This window comes from Dermacentor silvarum, chromosome 1, assembly GCF_013339745.2.
Source record: "Dermacentor silvarum isolate Dsil-2018 chromosome 1, BIME_Dsil_1.4, whole genome shotgun sequence".
Lineage (NCBI taxonomy): Eukaryota > Metazoa > Arthropoda > Arachnida > Ixodida > Ixodidae > Dermacentor > Dermacentor silvarum.
In genome coordinates this window covers 129,921,458-129,949,217 of record NC_051154.1, presented here as the reverse complement: position 1 = coordinate 129,949,217, position 27,760 = coordinate 129,921,458, and the positions used below count along the sequence as shown (strand labels likewise).

Here is a 27,760-nt window from a genome sequence, read left to right as displayed (position 1 = left end):
TCAGTATAAACGCCGAACTTAAGTTATACCCGCTTCGGGCTAATTTGTCCCCAGCAAAGGTGTACAAATCTTTAGAGCCGCCACATCAAAGCTGGACGCAAGCTTTCGACTGCAGGCGCTACATATTTGCGATCGCAGCGAGGGACGATGACAGTGAAAATGACTACGTGCCGGCAGTGCCAGCTGCTGTTTGTTCGGTGGATTCGGGTTTATAAATCACGCGACGAAGTTTGCGCCCGGACGCCAGCAAAGTCACTTTGTCACTCGTTGCGCGCTCACGTCGCGCTGCTCGTTTCCGAATTGCTCTCCTCTCTGTCGCATCTTCCGGCACGTGACTCGGAATAAAGAGGGCGCGCGGCTCTCGACTCGATGCTTCTGGTGCAGCCACAGGAAGTTTGCCTTCCTGCGTAGTGTGGCGTTCCGAAACAAGCAGGCGATTTGCTGACCGCTGATGCTCTTACTGTACTGAGATATGTGCGCGCTATGCAAGCAAGACGCGGGGAAATTCCACGGAATACCCGCTACGGAGTTCCTGAACGTGATCAGGAGGCGTCCGTGGCTCGAACAAATTACGCACAGCAACTAGCATCGTTCATTTTCTTCCTTCGCTGAACGAACATTGAAAATGACCGGACGGGACCAAACACAACTTGACTTGTTACGGAGACATGGGCGCGCGTTTGGAGTGCGTGAATCACTGTGCAGTTTAGGCAGCACCAGCAAAGTTTGAAGATCGTGGTGGTCGTGTAGACACAAACCTAGATGCTGCGCGTCCCGCCACTAATTTGTCTTCAAGGTGAACAATCTTAACCGTGTACATTGCACAACACATTATGTGAAAGAATTTAATGTCGCCGACAGTTTGGGGTAACGGCAGGAATGAATAAACCTTATCTTCATGCATTTCCTATAGCACTATACAGTGGTCTTGACAGAAGCATAATTCTCGTTTCTAATTACTGTTTCATCAAAATAATTATGAATGTTACGTAAAGTTATAGCTGGAGTTGATATCCTGAATAAAGTGCATGAATAAAATCGTATTTACGTACAAATATACAAAAGCTCACAAGTACAATGTATGGCTGGAAGCCCACTATGGTTATACTCGGACATTTAAGAAGCCTCGCATATTCCACCGGAAAGGCGTGCCTCTCGGATCTTAAAAAATCATCATCAAAACGGTTCGGAAGCCATACTGACGTCAATGCGCTAACGAGTCACGAATTTACTGACTACAGCCGTGCAGCTTTAACACGTTTTATTTCATTTTTTCTTTCCTTCATTATTATTTTCTTGGCCAGGCTTTAAGTGTCTTTAAAAGATAGCACTCTTCAGTAGCTAGAAGTTTGCTATGGGTACCCACGTTATACGCTAACGGCTATTTCTGGGCTTTCTCCAAAAAACATATTTAAAGTAAGAGTGGATCGAGGATGACTTTATCTGTGCTAATAACATGTTTAACTAATTCTGCAAGTGGTTGTATCGATTGTGATTTCGCCAATGATGGAGTAATAATGACAACACGATACAGGATGCTTCAACTTTTTTGTGAGTAATTGAGTAGAAATTGAAAACCGTCCCGACCGGGCTGTCACTGAACTCCAATTTAAGTATTTGTGATATGAGGACGTCTGCATGCCCCCATGCTAAGGTATTAACGCGTTAATGTTTAGGGCCCCGTGTCGCAGAAAATCTGGCGTTGGCATCGGCGTCGGCATTGGCGCCGCGGCCGAGAAAATCATCCCCAACCACGTTTAGGTATGCTACACCATTCTATCATTAATGTTGCTCATACCTTGTCTTGCATTCTTGGCAAAGCTATTACTAGGAGTTTTGAGAATGACAATCCACAAGCAAATGTCATGAAACAAAACACCCACAGCGCATGCCTTTTATGTTAAATCTTCTCAGACTGAAATATTAAAAGTACGAAACAAATACGGAAACCTGAAAATGATGCAATTTCTTTGGTGCGGTTGTGCACTATCTCCGGGATCGGCCCACGCAAGAGGCCGCGTTTCCACCAGAAAGTTCGCCTACGTGCATAGCGTTCGCCGCCAGTGTTTGCCAGTAACCATTACGGTTGCATAAGCTGCAGTCGTCGGGAACCATGAGTAGCAGTCAGGGATCTTTGAATGCTATCGCGTTCCACTCTTAAAAGCGAAGCTGAAGCGTCCTCCCAATTTTACTTAAATTCACACATTTATTGGCCTTGAGTTTTCATTAGTCTGCTCAGCTTCGACGAATACGTAACACGAAAACATGCATCTTGAATGTTGCATAGGCGAAAAGAAAGAGGTAACAAAATGTAAAAAATGACGCGCGGATAGTGTTCGTGTCTCGAATGTCACGTGTGCACGACACCTGGCACACAGTCTTAAAGAGCTTGTTCTTATCAGCCTGGTGAGTTTGTAAACGTTGTCGCACTTCCGCGTTTGTTTCGACATTCAGCAAACGACGTCTTGGAGACCCCGCCGGTTTCGCGCTCATTTCACGCCATGCGGGTCATAGTGATGGCTGCGCGCGCGGGGTGCCAAGTGCTCCTTGAGCCGCACCTCTCGGGATTGACCGAGTTTCGCTTTTATAGTCGTCGGGAGGAGGCCCGCCAAGACCGCGGAATCCGATACGAGTGCGAACACCGCTGGGGGCGCACCGATAACCAGCCTGACCCCATATTTTCACCCAAAAGCGCTCAACCAACGACCAGAATACCCAGAGCTGATATGCATATAGGAAAAAAATTATCATCCCCGATTTTCAGGAAGGAAGAAAGACCTGCGCTAAAAACTATAATATTGTCGTCGACATGATACTACATGCTATTCAATCTAAAGCTTACTACTCGGCAGCTGAAATTTTTGGAAATCGCGTTCTTCGTGGCTTTTTATCTGTTCATTTCGCGCCCTAAAACGCCTTTTGCGTTACCTTTATTGCGAGGATCAGTAATAATTAACCAATATCTGTAAATATTGCTGGTTATAAGCTCTCCATGAAAGGCAACAACAACTACGTCTATAAGGCCTTCACTCCAGTACAATACGCATGTGCTTACTGTGTGGGTGCCTTCGGATTATGTTGGATAGCCATGCGTGCCCTTTATTCTATGGCGTAAAGTGCGTGTAGAACAAATGCATGGGGATGGCTCGATAAAAAAAAGCGTATGTGCCGTTCAGTACATTACTGTCTCCTTATACAGCAGCCAAAAGTGCAGCAAAATCTAACCCATAAATCTACGCTCCTCTGTCACCGATCAATTCCAGAGAAAACAATCGCTGAGGAAGCGCACCCTTCCCGAAACCCCTAAAATGGAATGCAAGGACCCATTCACGAGAGAAAGAAAGGCTTGAAAAAGAGTGATCATAGCCACGGATAGTGAAATTTTGAGCCCCTAGGGATTCAGCATTAGGGGTAGCGGGCACCACGAGGCCCACCGAACCCAGTCGCTGACGGTGTCCCCTGCCTGCAGTCCTGACATGCGTGACGATGTTTCTCATGTCGCAGGTTTCCACGTGACGCCCAAGTTGCACTTGATCTGCCCCGAGAGCTGCATCCTGATCGTGATCGGTGTGGTGATCGGGCTGTTGCTCTTCTACACGGGCCTGACGTCAGTGGGGCCCCTGACGCCAGACGTGTTCTTCCTCTTCATGTTGCCGCCCATCGTGCTGGACGCCGGCTACTACATGCCCAACCGGTCTTTCTTCGACAACCTGGGCTCCATCATGACGTACGCCGTGCTGGGCACTGTGTGGAACGCGCTCACCATAGGTCTCTGCCTGTGGGCAGTGGGCTTGACCGGCCTCTACGGCACGTCCGTGCCCCTCCTGGACACCCTGCTCTTCAGCAGCATCATCTCTGCCGTTGACCCGGTGGCCGTGCTGGCCGTCTTTGAGGAGATCCACGTCAACGACGTCCTCTACATCCTCGTCTTCGGCGAGAGCCTGCTCAACGACGCCGTCACAGTGGTCAGTGAGAGCTGCACGTCAGAGCTATACAGCGATCCTACGGGAAGCTCTCTCGCATGCTTGTGCCCTCGAAAGAGAAGTGGCGTGGGCGGGTTTCTACCGGGCTGTAATTAAGCGTTTCAGGAATACCAATTCTTGCCACAAATGTTTTTCTCATATAAGCAAGAACTGTTAATTCATGAATTTAATGATTGTACACTTAAGCGAAGAGCTGAGTATATAAAAATTAATTGTAGTAATTGCTGCGGCTTACACGAGTGAAACAGCTGGTAGAGAGAGAGGAAGCGGTTTGAGCAACTTTGTTGCCCTCAGCCATCGTAATCGTGACTTTATCGCCCTTTGTTGCGACGGCCATCTAGCAGAGATGAAGACAAGTAAGGTATTCACGAGTTTTGACAAAGGAAAAAAAAATCTAAACCAGTCGAAGGCCATAATATACAAAAAAATAAAAATATATATCTCTATATGATTAATTTTGTGTGTGGTAGCAAACTGGACAAAGACCAGTTAACCTCCCTGCCTTTCATTCTCTCCCTCTCTTCAGAACTTTGACTCGCCGCGGTGACTCAGTTGCTATGGCAATGAGCACGAAGTCACGCCTTTAGTTCACGGCCACAGCGGCCGCATTTTGATGGGGGCGGGGGGAAAAACGAAAAAAAAAAAAGACTTTCGTGCACTGAACTTATATTCAACTTCACGTTAAACAACCTTTGGGGGTTAAAACTAATCCGAAGCCCCCATCATACGGCACTTCTTGTAGCCCCAGTGTTGTTCTCTTTTCGGACGTTCAGCACAATGAATAAATCATTTTCCATATAGTGAGTAGACATAGTATAGTCCATCGATCGTTGTTTCTCGTATTAAAAGGGATAACATTTTCTTCTAGATCAGCAAGATTCCGGTTGTTCTTTACGCGGCTCAAAACTTTTTACAAGAAGTGCGGAGTACTATTTTGCTATATGGCCAACATTTTCAAGTTTTGGAAAATGGGCTCTGGATGAAAGTCATCTAAAGTCACAGTGGCAATCATGGGAATTGCCTTCTTCTGTAATCTCTGCAGTCTTGTGAGACTGGCGCTTGTGGCATAGTGCCGCGAACAAGGTTAAAATAACTGATGACGGGACGGTCGCCACAGCCATCGAGCAGTGCGAGAGAAATTCGTACAAACATGCTCAGCATAAAAATCCCATGACATGACGCGTGCGCGCAACTAATTCGAGCTTTGATCAGTTGGCGCCAGCTCTATAATAGCTTTACGATTCGGAAGTAAGGCATAATCGCACAAGACAGCAGTGCAATGAAATCCAGGCAGTTACGTTTAGGTGCCAGTTGTGCTGGCAGTTAGAATATCATCCTCCGGAGAAATAACTGCCAGTTACAGCATGTGTTATAAATGCCGCGATACACAGCGTGTATCGACCGATACACGGTTGGCCACACAGGCTGGCCAATACACAGTGTGTATCGGGCCAGCCAATGAATGGTGTGGCCATTTCCACTGGCCCCGCCACGAGATGATGAAACAGGAACCGTGTGATGTGGCGCAGGTGCTGTACCGCATGTTCGAGGGCTACACGGACATGGGCACGGAGAACATAATACCGACAGACTACGTGTACGGCGTGGCATCCTTCTTCGTGGTGGCGCTGGGCGGCACGGCCGTCGGCATCCTCTGGGGACTGGTGGCTGCCTTCGTATCGCGCTTCACGCACCACGTGCGTGCCATCGAGCCCCTGTTCGTCTTCATTCTGGGCTACCTGTCCTACCTCAGCGCCGAGCTGTTCCACCTGTCCGGAATCCTCGCGTGAGTTGCCATACCCGGCGTTCACCCCCTTAGCCCTCTCATCAGTGCCTCATCTATCTAAGTTAGCGTTATTCATAGAGTGCAGCGAATCAGCAACACTTACAATGCAATTATAGCAACGTAGTATAAAAAGTGCACAATAAAGCAAGCGCGGCCCAACACGCTGATAAAAGTTCCCAAAGCAGAAGGAACTCACGTTAAAGTGCGCTTTCGGCCACCTGGTTGATTCTACGCAAATAATTCACTGAGAATCTATATATATATACCAGGAAAGCAATTAAACAATTCATTGTCTTGTGCTTTATTCTTCATTGGCTCCCTAGTCTAGTCGTACTGCAAATGTTATTTTTTCTCGAATATACACCGGCTAGCCAAATTGAAATCCTTGAGCTTACCTTTCCGGGAGTGTCAGTAAAATCGAGAGCCCTGCAGTAGCTCTTGGTCTATGTGCCAAAAAACGAGAAGTAAAAGTGATCAGGGTCGCCGCAGCTAAAGCATGCGTCGTTAGACTGCATCAAGCTTCCAGATGTTGAAATGTTTAGCTAAGCTAGAGGTAAACCGGAATGTTACAGTTATCACTTGAATTATTTTTTTTTCTACACACGCAGGTTAACCTTCTGTGGCCTGACAATGAAAAACTATGTCGAGGAGAACATCTCTCAGAAGTCTCACACCACGCTCAAATATGGCATGAAGATGTTAGCCAACTGCTCGGAGACCATCATATTTATGTTCCTTGGTGTATCGACGGTGAATGACATCCACGAATGGAACACCTGGTTCGTCATCCTCACCATTGTCTTCATCACCGTCTTCCGTTCTGTCGGTAAGACGCTGACGCTTCCTCCAGTGCTTACTTGTTTTCTTGCGCCTAATAAGAATATACATGAAATTTTAAATAATCGTTGCTTTTTATGTGTGTGTATGCTTCCTACTTTTATCTTTTATCTTTCTTTCTCTTTCTTTCTTGATTTTTTTGTTCAGCATACATATACTCTTGCTAATAATGGAAGACAGTGATACTACAAGAACGCTAACAGGCCTCCTAATATAGAAACTTGCAGCATACCGCAACACTCCAAGCTAAAAAAATTTTTCGGTTTTTTTTTTTTCCGCTTATAGTGCGACGATACAGGCCACAGTGAGTAAGTATAATGCCACCTAAGTGAAAAGCTCAGAAACGTGCATACATCACAGGTGTTGAAATTAGGAACGCTGGGCAAAGCTTTTTGCGATGACATTTGTTGAAGAGGAAAGACACTGCAGGTCGAAGCCGAACCCCATGCTGACAGAATGGCACATGCACGCGACGGCCGTAAAGAGCAACAAACATTTTTTTTTCTGGTCTGAAGAAGCCACCGAGAAATGGAGGACACTTGCTTTCGAGTGCAAGGTGTGGTACGCTATTTTTTTTTTTTTTTCGCTTTTTTGTTTGCAGTGCGCTGTCACCGCAGTAGCTCCTCCGTCGTTAAAAAATAGAATGGAATGAGATGCTTGTGAAGAACTCAGCTATACGCTTCAGTCCCCATGAGCTATCTCTCCTTTACTGGATGCCAACACTCACACCCTGTTCACTTTCGATTTCAGTTGACGTTCGTGATAACTAGAACGTGAATCTGCACGAACACGTGGCGGCGAAGCACTGCGTGTTTTCTTTTTCGGGCAAGCTCGCAGTAGGCGGCTACATTAGCATGCGACAGGGTGGGCAGACAGCTGGGCTGCAAAGAATTTGGTGATGCTCAGTATATTTTTGGGCGAAAATACGTGCACCGCTGGAGACGAACAACCTTACAGTTGCGTGTTGCTACAAGCCAAAGTATTAAAGGACCAGAGGTGGGCCTGACAAGACGTTGCGTTCCTTGCGTATACATCACATTTAACAGCTAAATTGCTGCAAATGAGACGACGGCATGATAGAGGAAAATACGGGACATGAAGGATGAACGCCCGTTTTGTAACGCGTCTTTTCTCGTTTAGCACTGCATTACCGTCCGAAAACGGTGCAAGACAATTCCCGACTACTCGTCTTATTAAGGCCCTTTTGCACAGGCGTGGTTCTGCTCACGTGGCCCATCAACCGGTTCCGCGTACACACTCTCAACAAGGTGGATCAGTTCATCATGGCGTACGGGGGCCTTCGAGGAGCCGTGGCCTTTGCCCTTGTGCTCGTCGTCAACGAGGAAGTCATACCGACAAAGAAGATGCTCGTGACAACCACCATCGCAGTCATTTACTTCACCGTGTTTGTCCAGGTGAGATACCTCTGACGGGCCCCACACCGCGACGATTCGTAGCATCCAGCAGGGTGGGGCAAAAGCGTCCTCAGCAGCCGTATACGGACCGTGAAAGGAACATGACCAAGACGTTTCTATATTTTTGTGATCTCGCATAAAAAGGGTGACAAGTTCTAAACTTCCCCTTAAATTCCACAAAACTTATATGGGAAGTTCAATAAAAGCTCAATGCAATTATTCCAAGATATTTTTAAAAAATCACAGAGCGTTGGCTCATTGTGTGACAATGTATACAGTGCTCGAACAAAGGAAAAAATATTCTATGGGAATATTCGCTTGTCTATGTTGTTTCGCTTCTGTATCGTCATTTGTTTCCACGCTACCAAGTTACACCTAGAGGAAAGGCAACATTTTTTTTTTATTGTAGGGGATGACTATTGGACCTCTAGTACGTCTGCTCAATGTGCCACGGAGTGTCAAGAGCCAAATGTCTATGAACGAAAGGCTACACACCAGGGTAAGTACCACACGCGGCCTGTTTATGGTCACGGGCACGGTCGCTCCTGAGTACTTAATTACGTGTGTTAAAGATGCATCTTCTTCATATTTCAGTTGATGGACCACTTAATGGCTGGCCTGGAAGACGTGACGGGGCAGTTCATGGGCAACTACAAAATACGAGATAAGTAAGTTCGGCTCGCACGTCAGTGCAGCTTTTTACAGGGTATTCTGCATTCATACGTTATTGTGCTCATGATTACAAGCTAATATTCTCCATTTGCACAGAAGTCAATACGTTACAAAGCAGCGGATTGTTTTTAGTTTATGTTCACCGCATAACATCACTAAAAGAATTTTGTGATACATTCCCTACCTTCATAATGAATGTTAGCTAGGTCCTGTAGCTAGGTATTGGACATGCAGAATATCTCAACTTTTGTTGCCACAATAAGGAAGCGTTAAACCGTGTACTGACACCAGACTTGCAGATGTTACAGAAAAAAATGTAACCTATTACAATTACAATTAATTAGTTCAAAAATGTAATTGATTGCAGTGACCAATTACTGCTCCCCAAAACTAATTAACGAATTACTCAATAGTTATTTATTACTTCTACGTTACTTTCCTCCGAAGTTTTATTAGCATTGCATAGATGCATGTACACAGAACTCCATGGCTTGCGCCCCTCAGCAGTGGCCTGTTATGTGCCGAACAGCACGTGTCCAGTGTCGATGCGCTTGTTTGGCTCATAGCGCATGTGCGCTGTCGCACAGGTTCAAGTACTACAACAATCGCTTTCTGAGGCCGATGCTGCTCAAGGACCACAGCATCCGCGAGCCTAAGATCATCGAGACGTACTCCAAGCTGAACCTTGCCGACGCAATGAACTTGCTGAAGAACAACAACAGCCTGGTTCCTGTAATGAACGGCGAAAACGGCGTGTCTTTAGCTTCACTCTTCCGAAGCTACACACAGACCAACCTGAGCAAAGGCGCCGCGTCGGCCAGCGGCGACACGCTGCGCGAGCTCGACCTACCAGTTGACCGGTCGGCCACCGTGCTCAACTTCGACATGAACGAGCTGCAGTATTCGCCCAGCAGCAAGGACTACGCAGACGCCCAGCTGCACCACATATTGTCAGACTCCATGTTCAAGCCATCGAGGAAGGTGAGTACCGCCCGGTGTTGCCAAGAGCTGAGACAAGAATTCATGAGGAAACTCTTCCGAAAAATCTGTAGAGAGAATTATTCACCCACCCCTTCAGCGATACTGTCAGCTGGAACACTTATAATCTGCGTAACCAAAATAGCTGCTTTATTCAATGCGAAATATAGAAACTTTACTAGCTGCTAGAACTCAGTGAGTGAGTGAGTGAGTGAGTGGAGTGTGAGTGAGTGAGTGAGTGAGTGAGTGAGTGAGTGAGTGATGTGAGTGAGTGAGTGAGTGAGTGATGTGAGTGAGTGAGTGAGTGAGTGAGTGAGTGAGTGAGTGAGGAGTGAGTGAGTGAGTGAGTGAGTGAGTGAGTGAGTGAGTGAGTGAGTGAGTGAGTGAGTGAGTGAGTGAGTGAGTGAGTGAGTGAGTGAGTGAGTGAGTGAGTGAGTGAGTGAGTGAGTGAGTGAGTGAGTGAGTGAGTGAGTGAGTGAGTGAGTGAGTGAGTGAGTGAGTGAGTGAGTGAGTGAGTGAGTGAGTGAGTGAGTGAGTGAGTGAGTGAGTGAGTGAGTGAGTGAGTGAGTGAGTGAGTGAGTGAGTGAGTGAGAGCGGAGTAGAGTGCCATTTGAATTGTTCAATATTGCACATATATACCCCTCTTAAAGCCACAGAGAGATAGAAAACGGGAAAGACAAAAACGTTAGTCGCACCATAGTCCCTGACTATGGTCACACGGACATTCGAATGTCTAGTCTGTACGGAACGGTGAATCGAACGCGATATATCGAGAGGAGTTCGGAGGTTGGGAGCTGTGCCCTTCAAGCAGTATTGTAGTCGTTCTTGTAAGCGCTCAAACAGCACTTCCAAATGAATATAATGCAAGTCATATGCTAGGCTATGCAGTAATGAGCCCGCTGTTTTTTTTTTTTTTTTCATTTCAAGCGCTTGTCAAATGCTGAGGCCTGAAACGCTACATAACAAAATAATGTCGCCATGGCACGCGTGCAATGGCACAAAAGGCATAATTAGGACGTGGCGCTCGTTAATACGCTCTGAGTGCCTACCGAAAATTTAGCTGGGTGCGGGAGGCAGCCTTGACGAAAAACAGCAGCGCTTCGTAAAAGCTTTTTGCGGGAACTGAATCAGCACACGACGCCGTACGAGCTGAACGTATAATGACACCCTTCCCTTGCAGCAGCCTTGAAGTTCAGCTCACTGGAACACTTAGTCTGCTTGGGGTATTTTTTTCTGCCAATTTCTGCTGCCACATTATTGTGGCTTCGCCTAACGCATTCGCATGGTACCCGTGACACCATATGGATTAAAAGTCATCAGTAAAAAAACATTCTTAAACAAGTTTGGCGTGTTCGTGACAGTCTAGAGGCTCGTTCACACTAGGTCGACACGACACCGATTTTGGTCTGCCGACTGTTGGCGACAGCAGTTTACAGGACGGGAAAAGCTGGGGCCAACGGTTTAAAGGAAGAAAAAAAAACACTGTCGCCGACAGTCGGCAGACTAAAAACGGTGTCGTGTTGGCCTAGTGTGAATGAGCCTTAATCAGTACCTTGCTGATCATATCGCTGGCTTGCAAGACTAGATTACGCACCATCCCTAAGAGCTGGCGCGCTGCTTGCCTCCCATTGCGCGGCTGGGTGGCGCGAGTGCGGGAAGGAGATGCTCACGCCGGCCGCGGGCGCAGGTCAAGCGGCTGTACAAGGACCGTGTGGACGGGCACGAGGACCACCCGCCCTTCCACCACCACATGCGCATGCAAATCCGCACCTTCTTGGGAGAGGAGAGGCGACGCATGCGCAAGGCGCGTAACGGCCGCCTGCCACGCCACGATGGCAACGACGGGGCCCCACTCACCTGCCGACACGTGCACGAACCGCGCAAGATTCCCAATGGAGGTACGTGGTTCGACTTCAAAGAGGCGAGCTTCGCTGCCTATCGCGATGACGCAACAGCTTGAGTGAGAGACGGGTGTAGTTTTCTGCAACCTTTGAGATACGGAGGGTATACACACCGTGCAGATTAGTCATGCAGCCGACGCTGCACAACCAAAATGCAGACCTTGTTTACAGCCAGTGTCTAACTGATATCTTCAAACGCACGTAGCCTTGAGTGGCGTGCGTCGGATTCTGGCGCATAGAGCGCCGAAATGGCACATTGGCATCAGTAGCGCTGGCCTCCGCGCCAGCGTCAGTGCACGCGGTGATTTCCTTGTTCTCTAGATGAATAATTTGCTGCGAAATTGCCTTCCTGTGTAACGGTAAAGTCAACGAGCACTACGCGTCTTATCTAGCCAAGGTAGAGAGACCGCACTGGTCCGGTACCCTAGTTCGTATCACAAAATTGATACTCAGCGCGAACGGAACAGGGATGACCACCGAAAGGCACACACAAGCACTTAGCGCTCGTGCGTGTAGGCCTGTGTTTTCGTCCCTGTTCAATTCCTACTAAATATACAGAGCACCCCTTGATGATTTGACGCGAATCACATATTATACTAAATCAGCTTTGGCTAATTATAACAGTCATAAATGAATGGATTTGGATTGACGCACCTAATCATAAAGGTAACTAACCTCATGGATGACACATCTTTTTGCCAGACACCATCTTCAGGGTGCCATCACTGCGAAAGACGTTGCACTTTGCCCCACACACTAGTCTATAACGGTAGTCATACCATGCATTGTTGACGAAACTGCAGCTTTACAGTGAGCCGCTGCCAGGCTCTCTTAATGATAAATTAAAGCTGCATGGAAAGGACAGAGAGCCCTAGATGCATAATTATTCATTACATAGCAAGGGAGGCTACTCTTTAAGCGCTCAACACGGTTAATGAGCATTTATTTAAACAGATCGGAATAAATAGTCTACTATCCTAAAACTGGCCGACAGCAAAAAGAGGTTCTTCACTGCGGGCCATTCAGGATTTCGGAAGCAGCAGACGACCATTAGCCAGTGCTTCTACGGCCTCACTTGGCTGAAGTTTACTGAAAAAAAAAATCATGCGGACCCCACGCACTATGGTTATCGGCGCATCGCGATAAGAGACGCATAGCGCATGCATTTTGGCGACGGACGCATCCCGCAAGCGCCCTCAGCCACGGACCATGCAGAGATAGAGAGAAGTTTAAGGCTGTTAACGGAACATGTCGAAATAACAGAGGTGAACAATTCGGGACAATGACGGCGCTGTACTACTGACGACAGCATGGCCGGTATTTTGTAGCGATGCGTTAGGCTTTATTCCATACTAGTCTTATCATCTACCGCTCACGGCCGGCTCATCCCGTTGATAACGTGAGCGACCGTCGCTCTGACCACTGACCAAGCGCGAAAAGCACGAAAAGGCATTAGCATCGGAAAGGCATCGCTACAAAATACCGGCCCATCTAAACAGACGTCACAAACAAAACTTCACCATTCTTCTTCTTCTTTCTGTGGTTTTACGTGCGAAAACCAGTTCTGATTATGAGGCACGCCGTATTGGAGGGCTCCGGATTCATTTTGGCCAACTGGGGTTCTTTAACGTGCACTACAACGCAAACACACGGGCGTTTTTCCATTTCGCCTCCATCGAAATGCGGCCGCCGGGGCCGCGATTCGATCCCGCGACCTTGTGCTCAGCAGCGCAACGCCTTAGCTGACTGAGCCACCCCGGCGGGTAAAGCTTCACCAAACAAGGTATCCCAAATGCAGCCAGTCTTCTCCCACTGAAACAGTAGAATTATGGTTTAGCAAATATATTTGTGGAATGAATGACTGCGCGGCTGCATTGGCTTCTTTTTCAGATGTAAAACTTGTATTTTCAATGTGAGCTATCCAAGCGCGCGCTGTCATTCTATGAATAAATTATTATGCGACGCGACACACGCACCATGTGTCTAAAGGCGCTAGATTACAGGAGAGAATGTGGAAGAATAGTACCAGACAGAAGTTTTCTGTCTCACTATGCATGCGTCTTTGTCCTATATGGGTAGAATAGCGGGTCGAAACCCACCATGGGACAGGGAATTTTTTTTTTTTTCATTAGAACTTTTCGCTCGGCGATACAGACACCGATGACAAGCCAAAGCCCTAGGGGGTAGGCAAGCTTCGCTTAAAAAAAAAACCTGCCAGAAAAAATAAGATGGCTGGTGATCTTGGGGGTGTAGAAAACCAGTCGAAGGACAGCGGACAAGAACACAAGGATAAGCGCTTGTCTCCAGTCCTTCGTTTGCCTTCCGGCGCTAGATAAGCACAGTATGGAAAAACACCAAATAGCTCAGACCTTCATGTTACTTGAATAAATACCGAACCTCCGGAAGCCACAGTGCGACTTCTCGAGGAAGGTCTCAAGCATGACGTGGAACCTCGCCGTATTATGGCTTCAGCCATAATTTCCCCAGTTGTGGAACCACGCCTTACTGAGGAGAGTGGCCTCAGCCATAGGTGGCTTCAGCCATAAGTGTCATTAGTTGTAGCCAATAATGGTAGGTCATAGGCGGAAAAGAAATGCCTGCTAGAACCAGTGGGCAGGCTGTTTAAGCACGTTCACAAGAACGGAGGTCGTCCTGCCCAAGTTTCGTTAGACAAGTTGGGATCTGGACGAAGTGACCGTGCAAGCGTACAATGAAGTTGGGTTTGTTAAGGCTTAAAAATGATGTATGAAACAAAAAAATGGCTCAGGTTGGAGAGCTGAAGTCGGAAGCCAAAGGAAGCGAAAGTGTTATGCGAGCTGTTTATAAAAGAAATGGGACACTCCTTCGTTGCCGCGTTCGCGTAGCAGGAACTATAAAGTAAACCCTGGCTCGCTTGTTTGAGGAATTTATGCGTCTGTGCCGCGTTCACAAATGTACGTGTGCTTCGACGTCGAATGTATTCGTGCAGTAAACACTCAGCATAACCACAGTAACGAACTTTCCGCTTTCAGATAAACCACAGCTGCGCTTCAGTCTTCCGATGAACGGCGACTGCTCGCTCAACATCGACTGCCGCAAGGTTACAGCGCCAAGCAATGCGACGTCCAAGTCCGAGGTAAACTCGGGCCTGCAGCATAGCGGGGAGGATGAAGGCATCGTCTTTGTGGCTCGTCCGACAGGCGAAACGCCTCTCAAAGGTGAGCTCACGAGACCGGACTCTCCATGCTGGATGGAAACGCTACTTGTTAGGTTAGATTTCTGGCAGCCCCTGAACGCGCATGATCTGTTGCATTCCGTTCTATAGTGCTCTAAGTACTTAGAGCGGAAACAATAGAGGCAGGTGGCTTCTAAAGTGGTGATGGTAGTGGTGTAGGTTGCTGGCAGGTTTGGCCCAGCAATCTGGTCAAGTGATTTTCTGCCTGAGCGCCTCTTGTTTTTTTTACTGTGGCGCTGTAGCAATGAAGTAATGTGAGTAACATTGCACAATGAGATTGCTGAGATTGAACAGACATGCAACTGATGCATGGTGACTTCTGCGCAGGCTCCCCGCGCTCGTATTCGCCTCCGCCCGAAGCGGAGACCCTGACGGAGACCGAGACCACGCTCCCCTGGAAGCGCGACGACGTGCCTGACGCGGCGGGAGTGCGCGCCCGCTGCGGCAGCGGCGACGGCGGCGTCCGCCAGCGGGAGTTCCCGTCATGGATCGACAATCGCGAGTATATCGCCTACCAGTCACCCACGTCCACAATTCTCGGTCGGCTGGACCGCCACAAGCGCTCAACTCCGGATGTCTTCGAAGTGTTCCAACTCAAGTCATCGGGCGCGCCGGCCGCCCCGATGGAAGAGGTGACCGAGGAGGACCAAGACGGCGGCTCTCCGGAAATCGCCGGCGGCCTGTCCGAGTTCGGTGCCGAGCTCGTGCAGGCGCCACCGCAGGGAGAAGGCACCGGGGAAGGCCCGCCATCTACGACGTCGACAGAACCGCTAGCTCCGAGTTCACGTTGGGAAGAGACAGTCATTGACTTAGAGAGCGACGATTCCGAGAGCTGTGGCTCGAGGCATGTGCGGCTGTGATGTGGACGGAGTTGTTGTTCCTGTGGCCCGTGGCCATCACAGGCAATCCTGGTGGACAAGATGTCTTGCTGTAGTGGCCCAAGGGCGAGAAACAGCGGGTGACGACAGTGCTTCTCTCTGTGCTTGACAAGCTGTGCTCGACTATACCATACAGTGAGAAGGTTAGCATTCAACAGACCCAGCCCATGACAAGCTACGATGTTTATGATGCTGTTGTCGCTTCACTCGTGTGAAGCATCGGCACAGCGAACTGATATCGGCGCACTTCGTGCGCGTCGTCTGTTGCTGCTTGAGCCGGGGTATGGAGCTGCCGGATCCAGATGCGGAATTTATTCTAGCAGTTTTGGATAATTGGCTTTCTTAATTTTTTGCGCGGATCACGTGGTGCAAGTATCCTCACGCAAAAACTTCCGAAAGCCGTTTTCGTTTTCCGTTCCAAAAAAGTGACACTTTTTAATAATTTTATACTGTGTTATATCGCTGGAAGCGGTTTTTCTTCGCCTTGCTTTTCTTTTTTTCTTTTTCGCGCATGGCACCACGCGATTTATAAGGATAGCTGGCGTTGCCAGCGGACAAGGACATGCGGGATCTCTGATACAGGTGCATTTATGAGGAGATGTGCTCTTTCCTTTTAGCTTTGTACATACGAGCACAAATTCATCCTTACAACAGGTGGCAAACCGTGTCGCACAGTAATGGTCAATAGCCGTAAGAAGGCTCCAGCGGCCAGAAACTACGCAATGCAGGTTTTCTTAGTGCTATATAGTTCTCCGGCTTGATGCATTCAGTAAAGCACTTCAACAGAAAGCTTGTTTAATAGGAGGCCTAGACACTCAGGAAGAATAACGCTGACGCAGTCATCAGACTGCAAACAGAGATGCTTCCTTATAGTATTGCCGGAGCATGGTTTGATGGATCACTTTTGAGCAGCGGTAACATCAGCGCATCTTCTGGTAACAATGGTAAGTTGCCATGCGCTTCCCAGAATGTTTTTGACTATTAAAACAACGGAACATGCCACGTTTAACGCGTATTTCCTCCCCAAGCACTTCCCAGCTTGTAAAAGCTTATACTGTGGCTTACCGCAGGAGCGATGCAGGGTTGGTGCCACTTGCTCTACGTTACTAGTATATTGATAGATGTTCATACATCAAGAAAGCTGTTCTCTAAGGTAGAGCACACAGCGCGGTCTAAAAACTTCTTACGGTCGTTACTTAACGGTCTAAGGCAAATAATGCTGTTGTGACAAATGAATACAATCCGACCTCATTTCAAGAAATAAATCGAACGTATGTAATTTGGCTACCTTAGTAGTTGTAGCGTTTATATTGTCAGACCCAACGCTTTCTCGATGGCATACTGTCATGGTTTGTTCTCAATATTGCCACATCAGTGTATGGCTGACAATATTCCCAGGTAACAGTAGATTGCAAGTCCTAAGGAACATAGAGTTCTAGCGTAATCTATCAGTAACGTTTAGATAGTGTGTCACAGAAAAGCGAGAACGAATCTAGTTCTCTGTTCTCTTGGTATTTAGATATAGCGACGTACGTCACGCATACATATATATATATATATATATATATATATATATATATATATATATATTGTTGCCGCCGTGACTGTGATGACATCAAGGACGTAAGAATCCCTGTTACTTGCTCGTGTTGAACTTAGTCTTTAGTTTGCTTTTATTCAGATTTGTTAGTCTTGAAGGTGTGCTTATAGGCGCCGGCATGGTAGGCACACAAGCATCAAATGACGTTGACAGTTATTGCCATCACTGCTTGGGAGCTGAACAGTGAATAGCATACGAGTGCACTCATGTCTGGTAGCATAATCTCTTTAGCGCCGAGCACTTGAACACGGTAAGTAGCGACTGGTACGCATCGCGGCATATGGCGTAGGAGGACGTGTTTTGTTCTATTAATTTGCGTATGTTACGCTCGGTTTCATGAACTCAATGTGGTGAGCTAAGTCGTGCCTCCCTGAAGATATAGGTTGAATCTGCATTTTATGCCGAGCCTATATAAAATGCAAAATTCTTGCTTTCTTTTAAACATGAGTGTGCATAAAAAGATGAAAATTTTTATGTATACATGCTATAGTATGTTTACAGCTTCAGCTGATATATGATTTCAGAGAAGTGCGAGAACGTTTGCATCTTGGCTGGATTTAGAATCAAGCTCAGGTTACAGCCGCACAGCATAAGCAACCTGGCGTAATTCCGTTCTTCCTCCTAAAATAAGTGATGCACGGTGTCTAACACATTGCGAGCTCGGTTTGATGAATTAACCTGTCAAACACGACCTAGTTCATTTCAGTAATGTGCCAGTGATCACTATGTCACTCTTCCGCCTTTGGTCCTAATGTGAATGAGAAAAGCCTGCCGTTTATTTGTGAGTTCTGTATACATCAAAGTGTTTACATGTGTACACTGCTGTGTTTGCACTTTAAGAGTTTAAAGGTGCAAGGCTGCGTCCTGAGCGGAGCCTTCCTAGTCACGCGCTTGCGTAGTCGCTCGAGCAAAGAGGTCTTAGAGCGTTGGCGTCTTCGCCTGGCAAAGCAGCGCTGCACGTAGCCTTGACATTTGCCGTATGCCGTCCTTGTCTCCACGAGACTTGCCGATTTCCTTCCCGCTGAAAAGTATCAATGCCTCTACTAGTCGCGTCGCCTCCTTGGAAAGACAGTGTGGGCATTGAACTGAGTTAGGGACGTTGCCTCCCTGTGCCCTCCGGTAATGTTCGAAATCCGTTACGCTTTTTCTGTGCAGTCTTATTTTTAAGCTCAGGAAAAACATCGGGTAAGAAATCCGACGAAATTAGCTCGCGTCTCGTTCTTTTCTTGCAGCTGCCTGCCGCTGTTTCAATGCCGTCACCACCATAGGAGTAAAATCTGATTACGGCTGCTATCGTAGCAAAAAAAAAAAAAAAAAAAAAGCTTGCGCAATGACGAAAAGCGAACACGGGCAAAAGCTATAAAGAAATACTGGTCTGCAAGCTCGCCAGGCTGGTGAAAAAGTCATAATAAACTTGGTTGGATTTGGCATCACTTTCTGCTTCATAACGCAACATGAGCTACACAAAAAAAGTATACTTTTGAGAATAACGATGTCAAGTTAAATCCGCAATTTGACAAGTTGGCAGTGTATAGAACCTATAAATGTACTTTATGTGAGACTTCTTTTCCCCGACGTCCATTGTTAGTTAATAAACACATATTTTTCCTCGTTTGAATGGTAAGACGCCGCGTTCTCTAGTGCCTCTGTTAGCCCTAATGCTTAGAAGCGCTAAGTAAGTCAGTTCGTTAAACCAAAACTGGCCAAACGTGCCATGGTGCTTTATGGGACCACTCTGGAGAGCATACACTGAGCTTCCGCGTATCGCATAATCTCTTTGCCTTTTCGCTGTTTTCTCTTTGCCCTGATTCTTCTTCACCCACTGGTGAAACCCTCTGCGTTTAGCCGTTGGCACACATAAACAGCCGAAGACTGCACTGGCTGCCTTTACCGCAGACTCCGGCATTTATCGTTTGCGGGCGGGGAGAAATGGCAACCTGCAGTAGTAACAGAAAATTTGCCGCGTTTATCGCTGTTGCGATAGGCAAACTTCATTCAGCCTTTCATTCATATTTTATTGGCACGTATGTTGCTGCTTACACTGAATAGCCCACACAAGCGTTCCTGTAATAGCGTAGAAATACAACAAAGCACGGTCTGCGGTGTAAACACAGCTTCAGTCATGTGCCGTCAAGCATCCATATACTGATGTTTATTAAAACGCCAAAAACTCTCGCGGAAGCAAACGGCCACCCTATAGTGAGAGCAGAGAAACGTATATTTTGGTCTAAGTGACACCATGGAGCGCGCCTATTAAATGTCAGACCAGTCTGCTTAGCGTCTGCCAATTGGGAGCGCTCGTGCGACAATCATGCCTTCGTTATATTTCCAGCTGGCACCTTAGTCAATGCATCCATGCGCGAACAAACAGACGAGAAAGCTTCACGCGGCACTAGCTTAACTGCATGGCTGCGGCGCGCCAGTCTTTGTGCGCATGTAGTAGCCGGCACGTGACGAAGTTCCTAGGACACCCTTTCCACTGAGATCTGAAATCAGCTATTTGTTTTGCTCTCCTTGGCATAGAAACAAGTGTTGTTGTTTCCCATGCTCCTTCCTCACACTGTCTGCATTACCATTGTTTTGAGCAGACCTACCATTCGTCCTCCTGACTGTTTCATTGAAATGAAAGTGCACGTTTGTGAGTTGTGTAGTGGCTGTTTACATGTCAGAGTAGCTGGCTGCCGTGGTGTTATTCTCGACAAGGTCAAGTCAAGGACAGTGACTCTCGTACGACGAGTCGGTTCGACTATGTTTACTGTAACGAGAGCACGAAATCACCCACCAACTTTTTCGAGTAAGAGTACTGCACCGAATTGTATCATGTTAAGTTTACCTTTTTTTTTTTTTTTTTCCTTAGGTGTTTACTTTTCACTGCGTCGATATGTGAATTCAAGTCCGCCTTGTTTCTTCTTCTCTACAGAGGTCTTAAGCACATATAACAATGCATGTATATAGAAAAGTAGAGCATAGTTTGTTTCTTTTTCATTTGTATTGTTGTATTTATTGCGACCACATGCAAGGTCGACAGAAACGCGATCAACAAACGATGCTCATTAGCTTTGCAGATCAAGCTAGCATCCTCCGGTAAAGCTGTATTCTCCATAATGCTTAGCATTAGATACCGTGGCAAACAGCCAACCATCATCCTATTTGTAACGCTACGTGCTTCGAAAATTAAATAGAAAACAATATACGATCTGGGAACCAGAACAGCGTCATGGCAGCCTAGAAATGGACTCTTGTTGTCTTGTTTACAAGTTCATCGAAACACTCAAAACGCGTACAAAACCATTCCAAACAAGTTTCTGGTTTGCCATGTCTACTACGCCACGATGCGAAGGAAATAAACTGTTGTTATGAAACGGCAGAGTTCATTTGTCGTCATTCATTGCAAGAGGAATGGAATTTTGGATGAGAGGAGCGTTACCACGGATTTGCATTGTTCTGCACGGTGAAGTGTTTGCATACGTATTGGTCATGCAAGCTTGGTAAGTATAAGCATGAACGCTTAGTAATATTGTTCAAGAGCGCACCAGCACACGCATCAGAAACTGCGGTCCAGAACTGCCACCATGGTCTAAAGCTTAACAAAGGAATATTCCTAAACACAATGAAAAGGGTACTCTCATTAAGGTTGCTATCGCTCAAAGCAAAATGCGGTGAACTAGACATGCAATTAATCTGCAAAAATTCAAGAAATGCAACAGCGCGCCTGCTTTCGAAATTTAAGTTGTCGCGCATAAAATGGGGCACAGTAGAATTGGATTTGAAACCTTTTCCCGTTGCAGGATTCTAGACCATTTTCCGAAATGAAGATCCTTGGACCTTGGCCGTACGCGTCGATGGCACAGAAAGCGACGAAAGCGTTGTTGCAGTTCCTGGAGTCGACAGGCCTTGGCGACCGTGTGTAAACGGTGCGAACATTTAAAGGTGTGCGCAACTGTGCTCTCTCTATCTCCTCTCTCTCTCTCTCTTCATCCTATACCCCTTTCCCCCAGAGCAGGGTAGTAAACCGGACGTGCGTCTGGTTAACCCCCTTGCCTTTCCTCTAGATCTCTTCTATTTCTCTCTCTCTCTCTCTCTCGCTCTCTCTCTCTCTATTTCCCGATGTAGAAAGAAACTCACGGGAAGGCATGAGGGACCTTGGAGCGACGCCATCGCACGCGTAACGGCATATATGCGGGCTGCCACCACCGGATAAAACTTGAATTAAAAGCTGAGACCACATATGTTTTACTGCAGCCTCACATGCGCAATCCGCATGAGCCAAACTGAGGCTACATATTATTACTGGAGAGGGAAGCCCAGCATGAATCTTAGCAATCGGTCTCCCCGTACCCCGAGGACGAGCATACGGCCAAGGCTGTCCAATGTGCTCTGTTAGGGAGTATTCACCTTGTCTTATGAAGACTCCCTCACGCTTTGTATCGACAGCGCCAGCAAGAAGATAGTTATGCTCGGTTGAGTGTTCGAGCAGGGAGAGACGGCTTCAGTGAAGGAGTCATCCACGCACAGCGCCATTCGACGTCGAGGCTCGTCCATCACGAGCATATGTATAGTAAGTTGAGTTGAGAAGGGTGTTTTCGCGAACCCTCGCCTATCAATGAGAAATAAAGGATATCGAAAATGCATAGTCATCTGGCAACACTGGCCACCCGCGTCTGCCATGTTGCGGCGGCCTATTTTGCAAGGCTCAACCATCGTCGTCGTGAGGCTACTCAGGAATCGCCTTCATCGTACAGTGAGTCGTAAACAGCGAACTTCACTGTGCTGCCACGAATCAACGAAGTCGCACCAGTGGGTTTTTTCCCCTTGGATATCCGTCTGGAAGGCATTCACAATAGGCGCACCTGTTTGATATCGAAACCTACGCCGAGCCTTTTTCTGCGGCGACGCGCACTTGGAACCAGAGCTAAGAGCCCTGAAAAATTGATAATTCACGCTGAAGTTTCCGCGCCAAGCCTCTAAAACAACCTTTCTTTGTAATACATTGCCCCAGATTGGTTGCGTCCGCACGAAAATGCGATCCTTCGAAGCTGATAATAAAACTCCATGCACGCAACTAATGAGAACTGTGGCTGCTCTGCTCGAGTTGGATTGTAGCTTTGAGTGGACGAAATGAAATTGTGCAAGTCAGGTTGCACATGCATGTGCTGTGCAGGGGGCTATATTATAAGTCGCAGTGAAAACACCAGGGGGCGAGATGTAAATTTAATGCTGTACTGTTACGTGCTATAGCAGCACCCGGTTCGCAATGTCGTCAGCGTCCGCCAGTGTTCAGCATGCGGATTTTATTTTATTCCCTCACTTTGTTGCGCCCACTGCCGAAAAAGACAGCTCTAAGTTGCTGTCGGCGTTGCCACGGATAAATTGCTTCACTTTATATAGCAGTGAACAGCAGTGGGATGACACCACAGAACAAGGGTGAAAACAGCAGCAAATGCTGTATAAAGCAAGCAGTTTCCTTTTGCCGCGCCGTCAAGAAGATGGTGGATGGTGCTTTGTGACAAGTTGATAGATGACGCTTGACATTTTGAATATCCCATATTAACAGGTGTCTTCCAGCATCTAAATACAATCCTGTGTTTTCTCGAAAAATTCGATGCTTCTGGGCGCTATTATTGTAACTTGCAAAGTAAGCTCGGCTTTCCATACAGCTGCTGCCTCCCGCGCAGCAACCACTGACTTCAGTGTCTCAGAAAGTTATACTCGCTACTTAGGTACCCTTACTCAACCAACGCGACCTTTAACATATGAACTACAAACAAACAAATAAATAAATAAGAGGCTATCCAAATTCAGCTTCAGCTGCTTCTTTCTCTGACACGCGTGATCTGTGCACTTACAATCGGAAAATCGCCCCACCGCATTCTGGCGCTGATCAACTAGTCAGCGCACCATGGAAATCCGCTGGTTAATGCTTCAATTCCCGGTTCTACTCTGAGGTGCAGAATTTCTTGAGTTTCCCTTCGTTGCTTTTGACTGTCCCTTTATAGTCGTTGACAAATGGGGCTTAATTGCTGAAGTTTTGTGAAATCTGTAGAGTGGGCAAGCCGGTTCGAACCATGCAGGGTTCCGAACCGGAAACAAATGGAAAAAAAAAGAAAGTTATTCCTGAACACAGCAGGAACGTTACAATTTTTGCACTTCGGAACATACATAACCGAAAAGAAAAAAAAGTCGGTTCCAGTCTGCTAACCCTACCCGAGAGGTTTGTGGCTCAACCGTGAGTGAGTGAAATAACTTTATTTAGGTCCAGAGAAGACGCAGGGGAGACCCCTTGTCACCCGGCTAGTCCTACGTAGGGACCGCCAAGCCGAGCTTGACGCATTTGTAAACGCATACATACGGGCATACATACGGGCTAGAAGGTATGAATGAATACCTTCTTCCGGAAGCGCAGCAACAGGAAGTGGACCTGGAAAAGCCCTAATGGAGAAACAAAGAATTAAATAGATTTCATACTCTCTGCCGATACCAGCATAGTGCAGGTTGTAGAAGTGTTAGGTAGGGTAAAGTGCAGTGACCATAGGTTAGTGAGGTTTAAGATTTCTCTCAATTTGAAGAGCGAAAGAATAAAATTAGTCAAGAAGAAACAGGCCAACCTAGACGCAGTAAGGGTAAAAGCAGACCAATTCAGACTGGTGCTCACAAACAAATATGCAGCTTTAGAACAGGGAGATGAAGACAACATAGAGGTAGTGAAAGAAACTGTAACTAGGCTGAACTCAGAAGCAGCAATTGAAGTGGGAGGTAAGGCACCAAGGCAACCAGTAGGTAAGCTCTTCTAAGTAATAAAGGACCTATTAAAAAACGGCAAAACATGAAAGTGTCAAACTCGAGAGATCAGATAGAATTCGCTGAACTGTCGAAACTGATCAACAAGAAGAAAGTCAGGGATATCCGAAATTATAACGTGGAAAAGACTGAGGCAGCAGTAAAATATGGACGCAGCATGAAATCAGTTAGAAGAAAACTTGGCATATAGACAAGGCAAAATGCATGCACTGAAAGATAAGCAGGGTAATATCATCAGCAATTTCGATTACATAGTAAAAGCAGCGGAAGAATTCTATACTGACCTGCACAGTTCCCAGAAGCAGCCAAGCTACTTTCATTCGAAGCAGTGATGACATAGGCGTATCTACCGGGGGGGCAGAGGGGGCACGTGCCCCCCCCCCCCCCACTGTCAAAAGTGGGGGGGCAAAGCATGCCATTTCCCCCCCCCCCCCCCCCCCACACACACACACTTTCGAAAGCGGGCACTTTCGGCTACACACTGGAAAGTCCAACAAAACTACAGCTGAAGCTATATTTTATTTCTTAATAGAGTCACCACGTTAATAATGCTTTTCTTTACTACTGATCCCCGGTTTGGGCAGCGAGTATTGTGCCTCCTCATGACGCGCTGTAGCGGGCGACGTGCGAGATTCGCCATATACGCTTGCATTGCGCAGAAGTAGTGTCGCTGTACAGTTCCCGCAGTTACATAATACCGCCTAAGCATACTTGAAAAAACAAAACAATCGGCTTGATATGTTTAACCTTCGGGCGAGGGGAGAGGTCCGGATAAAGTATTTTAATCAGCCACGCCCAACAATGGGTGTGCCTTACTGCATGAACTGGTTGGATTATCAAATGCTGGAACTATTGAATATCCGTCCAGAGATAGTCTACGTTGCGTTGCAGTATAAATATATATCTTATCATCATCAAAAATCTAATCAAACCACTTACAGGTGTAATTACCGAATTTATTTGTGTAATCACGACTTATCGTATATTTATTTATTTATTTATTTATTTATTTATTTATTTATTTATTTATTTATTTATTTATTTATTTATTTATTCATGATACCTCAAAGGTCCCAGAACGGGACATTACATGAGGGGTGGGCACGTAGAAAAATGGCGGGACAGGTTAGGTGGCGTGACTTGAAGGATGATTTTCAATATCAGTTTTGAAACGGGAAATGTCGGGAATGAGGGCGATGTCAGAAGGAAGCGTGTTCCATTCTCGGGCTGTGTGCAGAAAAAAAGAACGCTGATACGTGGTGGAATGGGTGCGTGGTGGATACACAGCATTGGGATGCGTATGGCGGGAGAAACGATGCGCTGAACAACCTAAAAAATTAAAAAAAGACGAGCACTTTTGCGGCGGGAGGTGAACGAGAGAAGACACAACCGGGATTTTAAGGCTGAGACACTTGTATTATAGGAGTAGTCAGAGAGAATGAACCTGGCAGCACGGTTCTGAACCGATTCAATGGAATGAATTATATTAACCGGGTGGTTATCATAGACAGCACTGGCATATTCTAGTTTAGGACGGATTAGGGTTTTATATGCAAGTTCATTTATTCATGATACCTCAATGGTCCCAGAACGGGACATTACATGAGGGTCTGCGAGGTGGTATGTTCGTGAAAGCGACCTTGGTCGAACGTGCAGAGCCATTTCAATGCCAATAGAACACTTAACTGAATTTTTTCTAAAGGCCTTTGTCACTACTGCTTTTATCGATTTAATTTTCAGGCGGTTTCTGAATAAGAGCTACCCTACTACTTGTTTCCCGGCAGGAGCAAGAACAGCAGATATTTTATATTTTGAAGAAATGAAGACCACCTTATTGTGACGTGTTCCGAAAATTTGAACTGCGGTGGTTGCTTACGTACTCGAAAAACCGCTACTGAATACTCCCTTTCCCCCAGTTTTTATGCTTTATACACGGCATTTGGTTGTTGATCCCGGTATCCTCAGTAAACTATGCGGGACACGGTGTTAATATTTATTCCAAGTACGAAACAATATCCCGAGTGACGAGCGATAAATGTTTTTTTCTGTGTAGGTTCATTGCAAGCCTTTGTAGAAAGTTACATATTGACGTGTTCTAGGGTGCCATAACGCCGCTTTCCCCAACTCCTAAAACAATTGCATGAGATATGGACTTGAATTTCCATGAAAATAGGGAGAATTTTAAGCGCAGTGCGTTGCGAAAATGTCACTTTCCTGGTTTAAATGCAAATGTTGCAGATAATTACTAAACCCTTGTTTTTCCATTTGTTCCCGTGCATCATACGGGATGTGTATAGGTTGCTTCTTCGGTGTCCTCGGTGAGCTAAACAAGGCATCTTGTTTATATCTGGGGATAATGAAATTTTCTGACGAAGTAAGATGTGTATTGATGAATTACTGTCTTTTTTAAGTTTCAAGCAAGAATTGCTTCAAAGCATTACACGGGGACAAGGTTTAAAACGGAACACTAATATACGGGTAACTTTTCAAGGTATGTGATGTAATTACAGGAAACTAAAACTTTTAGTGCAACTATTCGAGAAAAAAAAAACAAAAAAAACAGCTTCACCTAAAATCGGGTTGTACTTAACTAAGTTCGCACACCTCTGCCGTCTTTCTTTCTTTTCATTATTGAGAGTAATTTATGTTGATTGTACTTCGTTCTGTATAACCTCGACAGTACTACTACCTTAACTAGCGATACATTTAATCTGTAGACTTAAACACCAAGTAAAATTCTTTAATTAGTAAAACTGACTGCAACAAATATGCATTTTTTGTGAGCTGCACTGCTGCTACTGGGTTGGATCAGGGACCTCTGGGCACTCAATGCCATTTGTCCCTGCATCACATATAGATTTTACAGCGACAAGAAATAAATGCAGATTCAAATAATTTTTCGGGCCTCGATGGTTCACCATGTACGTGTGATTGAGAAATAGGTCTATATGTCTGGTACCTGTAAGAAAAATACTTGACAGATGCATTTCCAGGCTTTTTCACTTATTATTATAATAGTAATATATATATATATATATATATATATATATATATATATATATATACCATCAGCCTATATTTTATGTCCACTGCAGGACGAAGGCCTCTCCCTGCGATCTCCAATTACCCCTGTCTTACGCTAGCGTATTCCATATATATATATATATATATATATATATATATATATATATATATATATCATAAGAAGCCAACAAACATTGACACCAAGAACAACATAGGGGAAATTACTTGCACACACTAATTGAATTAAAGAAATGATTTATCATTGTGTGATTTATCAAGAAATGAATGATTTATCATCATAGTGTGTGCAAGTAATTTCCCCTATGTTGTTCTTGGTGTCAATGTTTGTTGGCTTCTTATGATATGATTAATAAAATCGGGCCCCTCGGTTCCCTTTCTTCTCGTTCATTATATATATATATATATATATATATATATATATATATATATGGAGAGAGAGTCAGATCTGCGGTTTGCCCCCCCCCCCCCCCCCCCCCCCACTTGAGAAATAGTTGGTACGCCTCTGAGTGATGAACAGGCTACAGAGGCTCCTTCTATAACCAGCGATGAAGTTAGAAGGGCCTTGAAAGACATGACCAAGGGAAAATCTGCTGGAGAAGATAGAATATAACAGTCGATTTAATTAAAGATGGAGGAGACATCATGCTTGAAAA

General features: G+C 46.1%; 1 protein-coding gene across 1 annotated transcript in view; it reads left to right on the top strand.

Moving 5' to 3' along the window:
* LOC119436027 (sodium/hydrogen exchanger 3) overlaps window positions 1-20,676 on the top strand; it is a 190,835-nt gene extending 170,159 nt beyond the window's left edge. Inside the window, exons 2-11 of the mRNA XM_037702760.2 lie at window positions 3,505-3,965; window positions 5,513-5,769; window positions 6,378-6,595; window positions 7,819-8,021; window positions 8,431-8,520; window positions 8,616-8,689; window positions 9,281-9,674; window positions 11,359-11,569; window positions 14,584-14,769; window positions 15,114-20,676. Coding sequence (XP_037558688.1) covers window positions 3,505-3,965; window positions 5,513-5,769; window positions 6,378-6,595; window positions 7,819-8,021; window positions 8,431-8,520; window positions 8,616-8,689; window positions 9,281-9,674; window positions 11,359-11,569; window positions 14,584-14,769; window positions 15,114-15,646 — 2,627 coding nt within the window. The 3' untranslated portion in view covers window positions 15,647-20,676. The remainder of the gene's footprint in view (window positions 1-3,504; window positions 3,966-5,512; window positions 5,770-6,377; window positions 6,596-7,818; window positions 8,022-8,430; window positions 8,521-8,615; window positions 8,690-9,280; window positions 9,675-11,358; window positions 11,570-14,583; window positions 14,770-15,113) is intronic.
* Window positions 20,677-27,760: the final 7,084 nt, after the last annotated feature.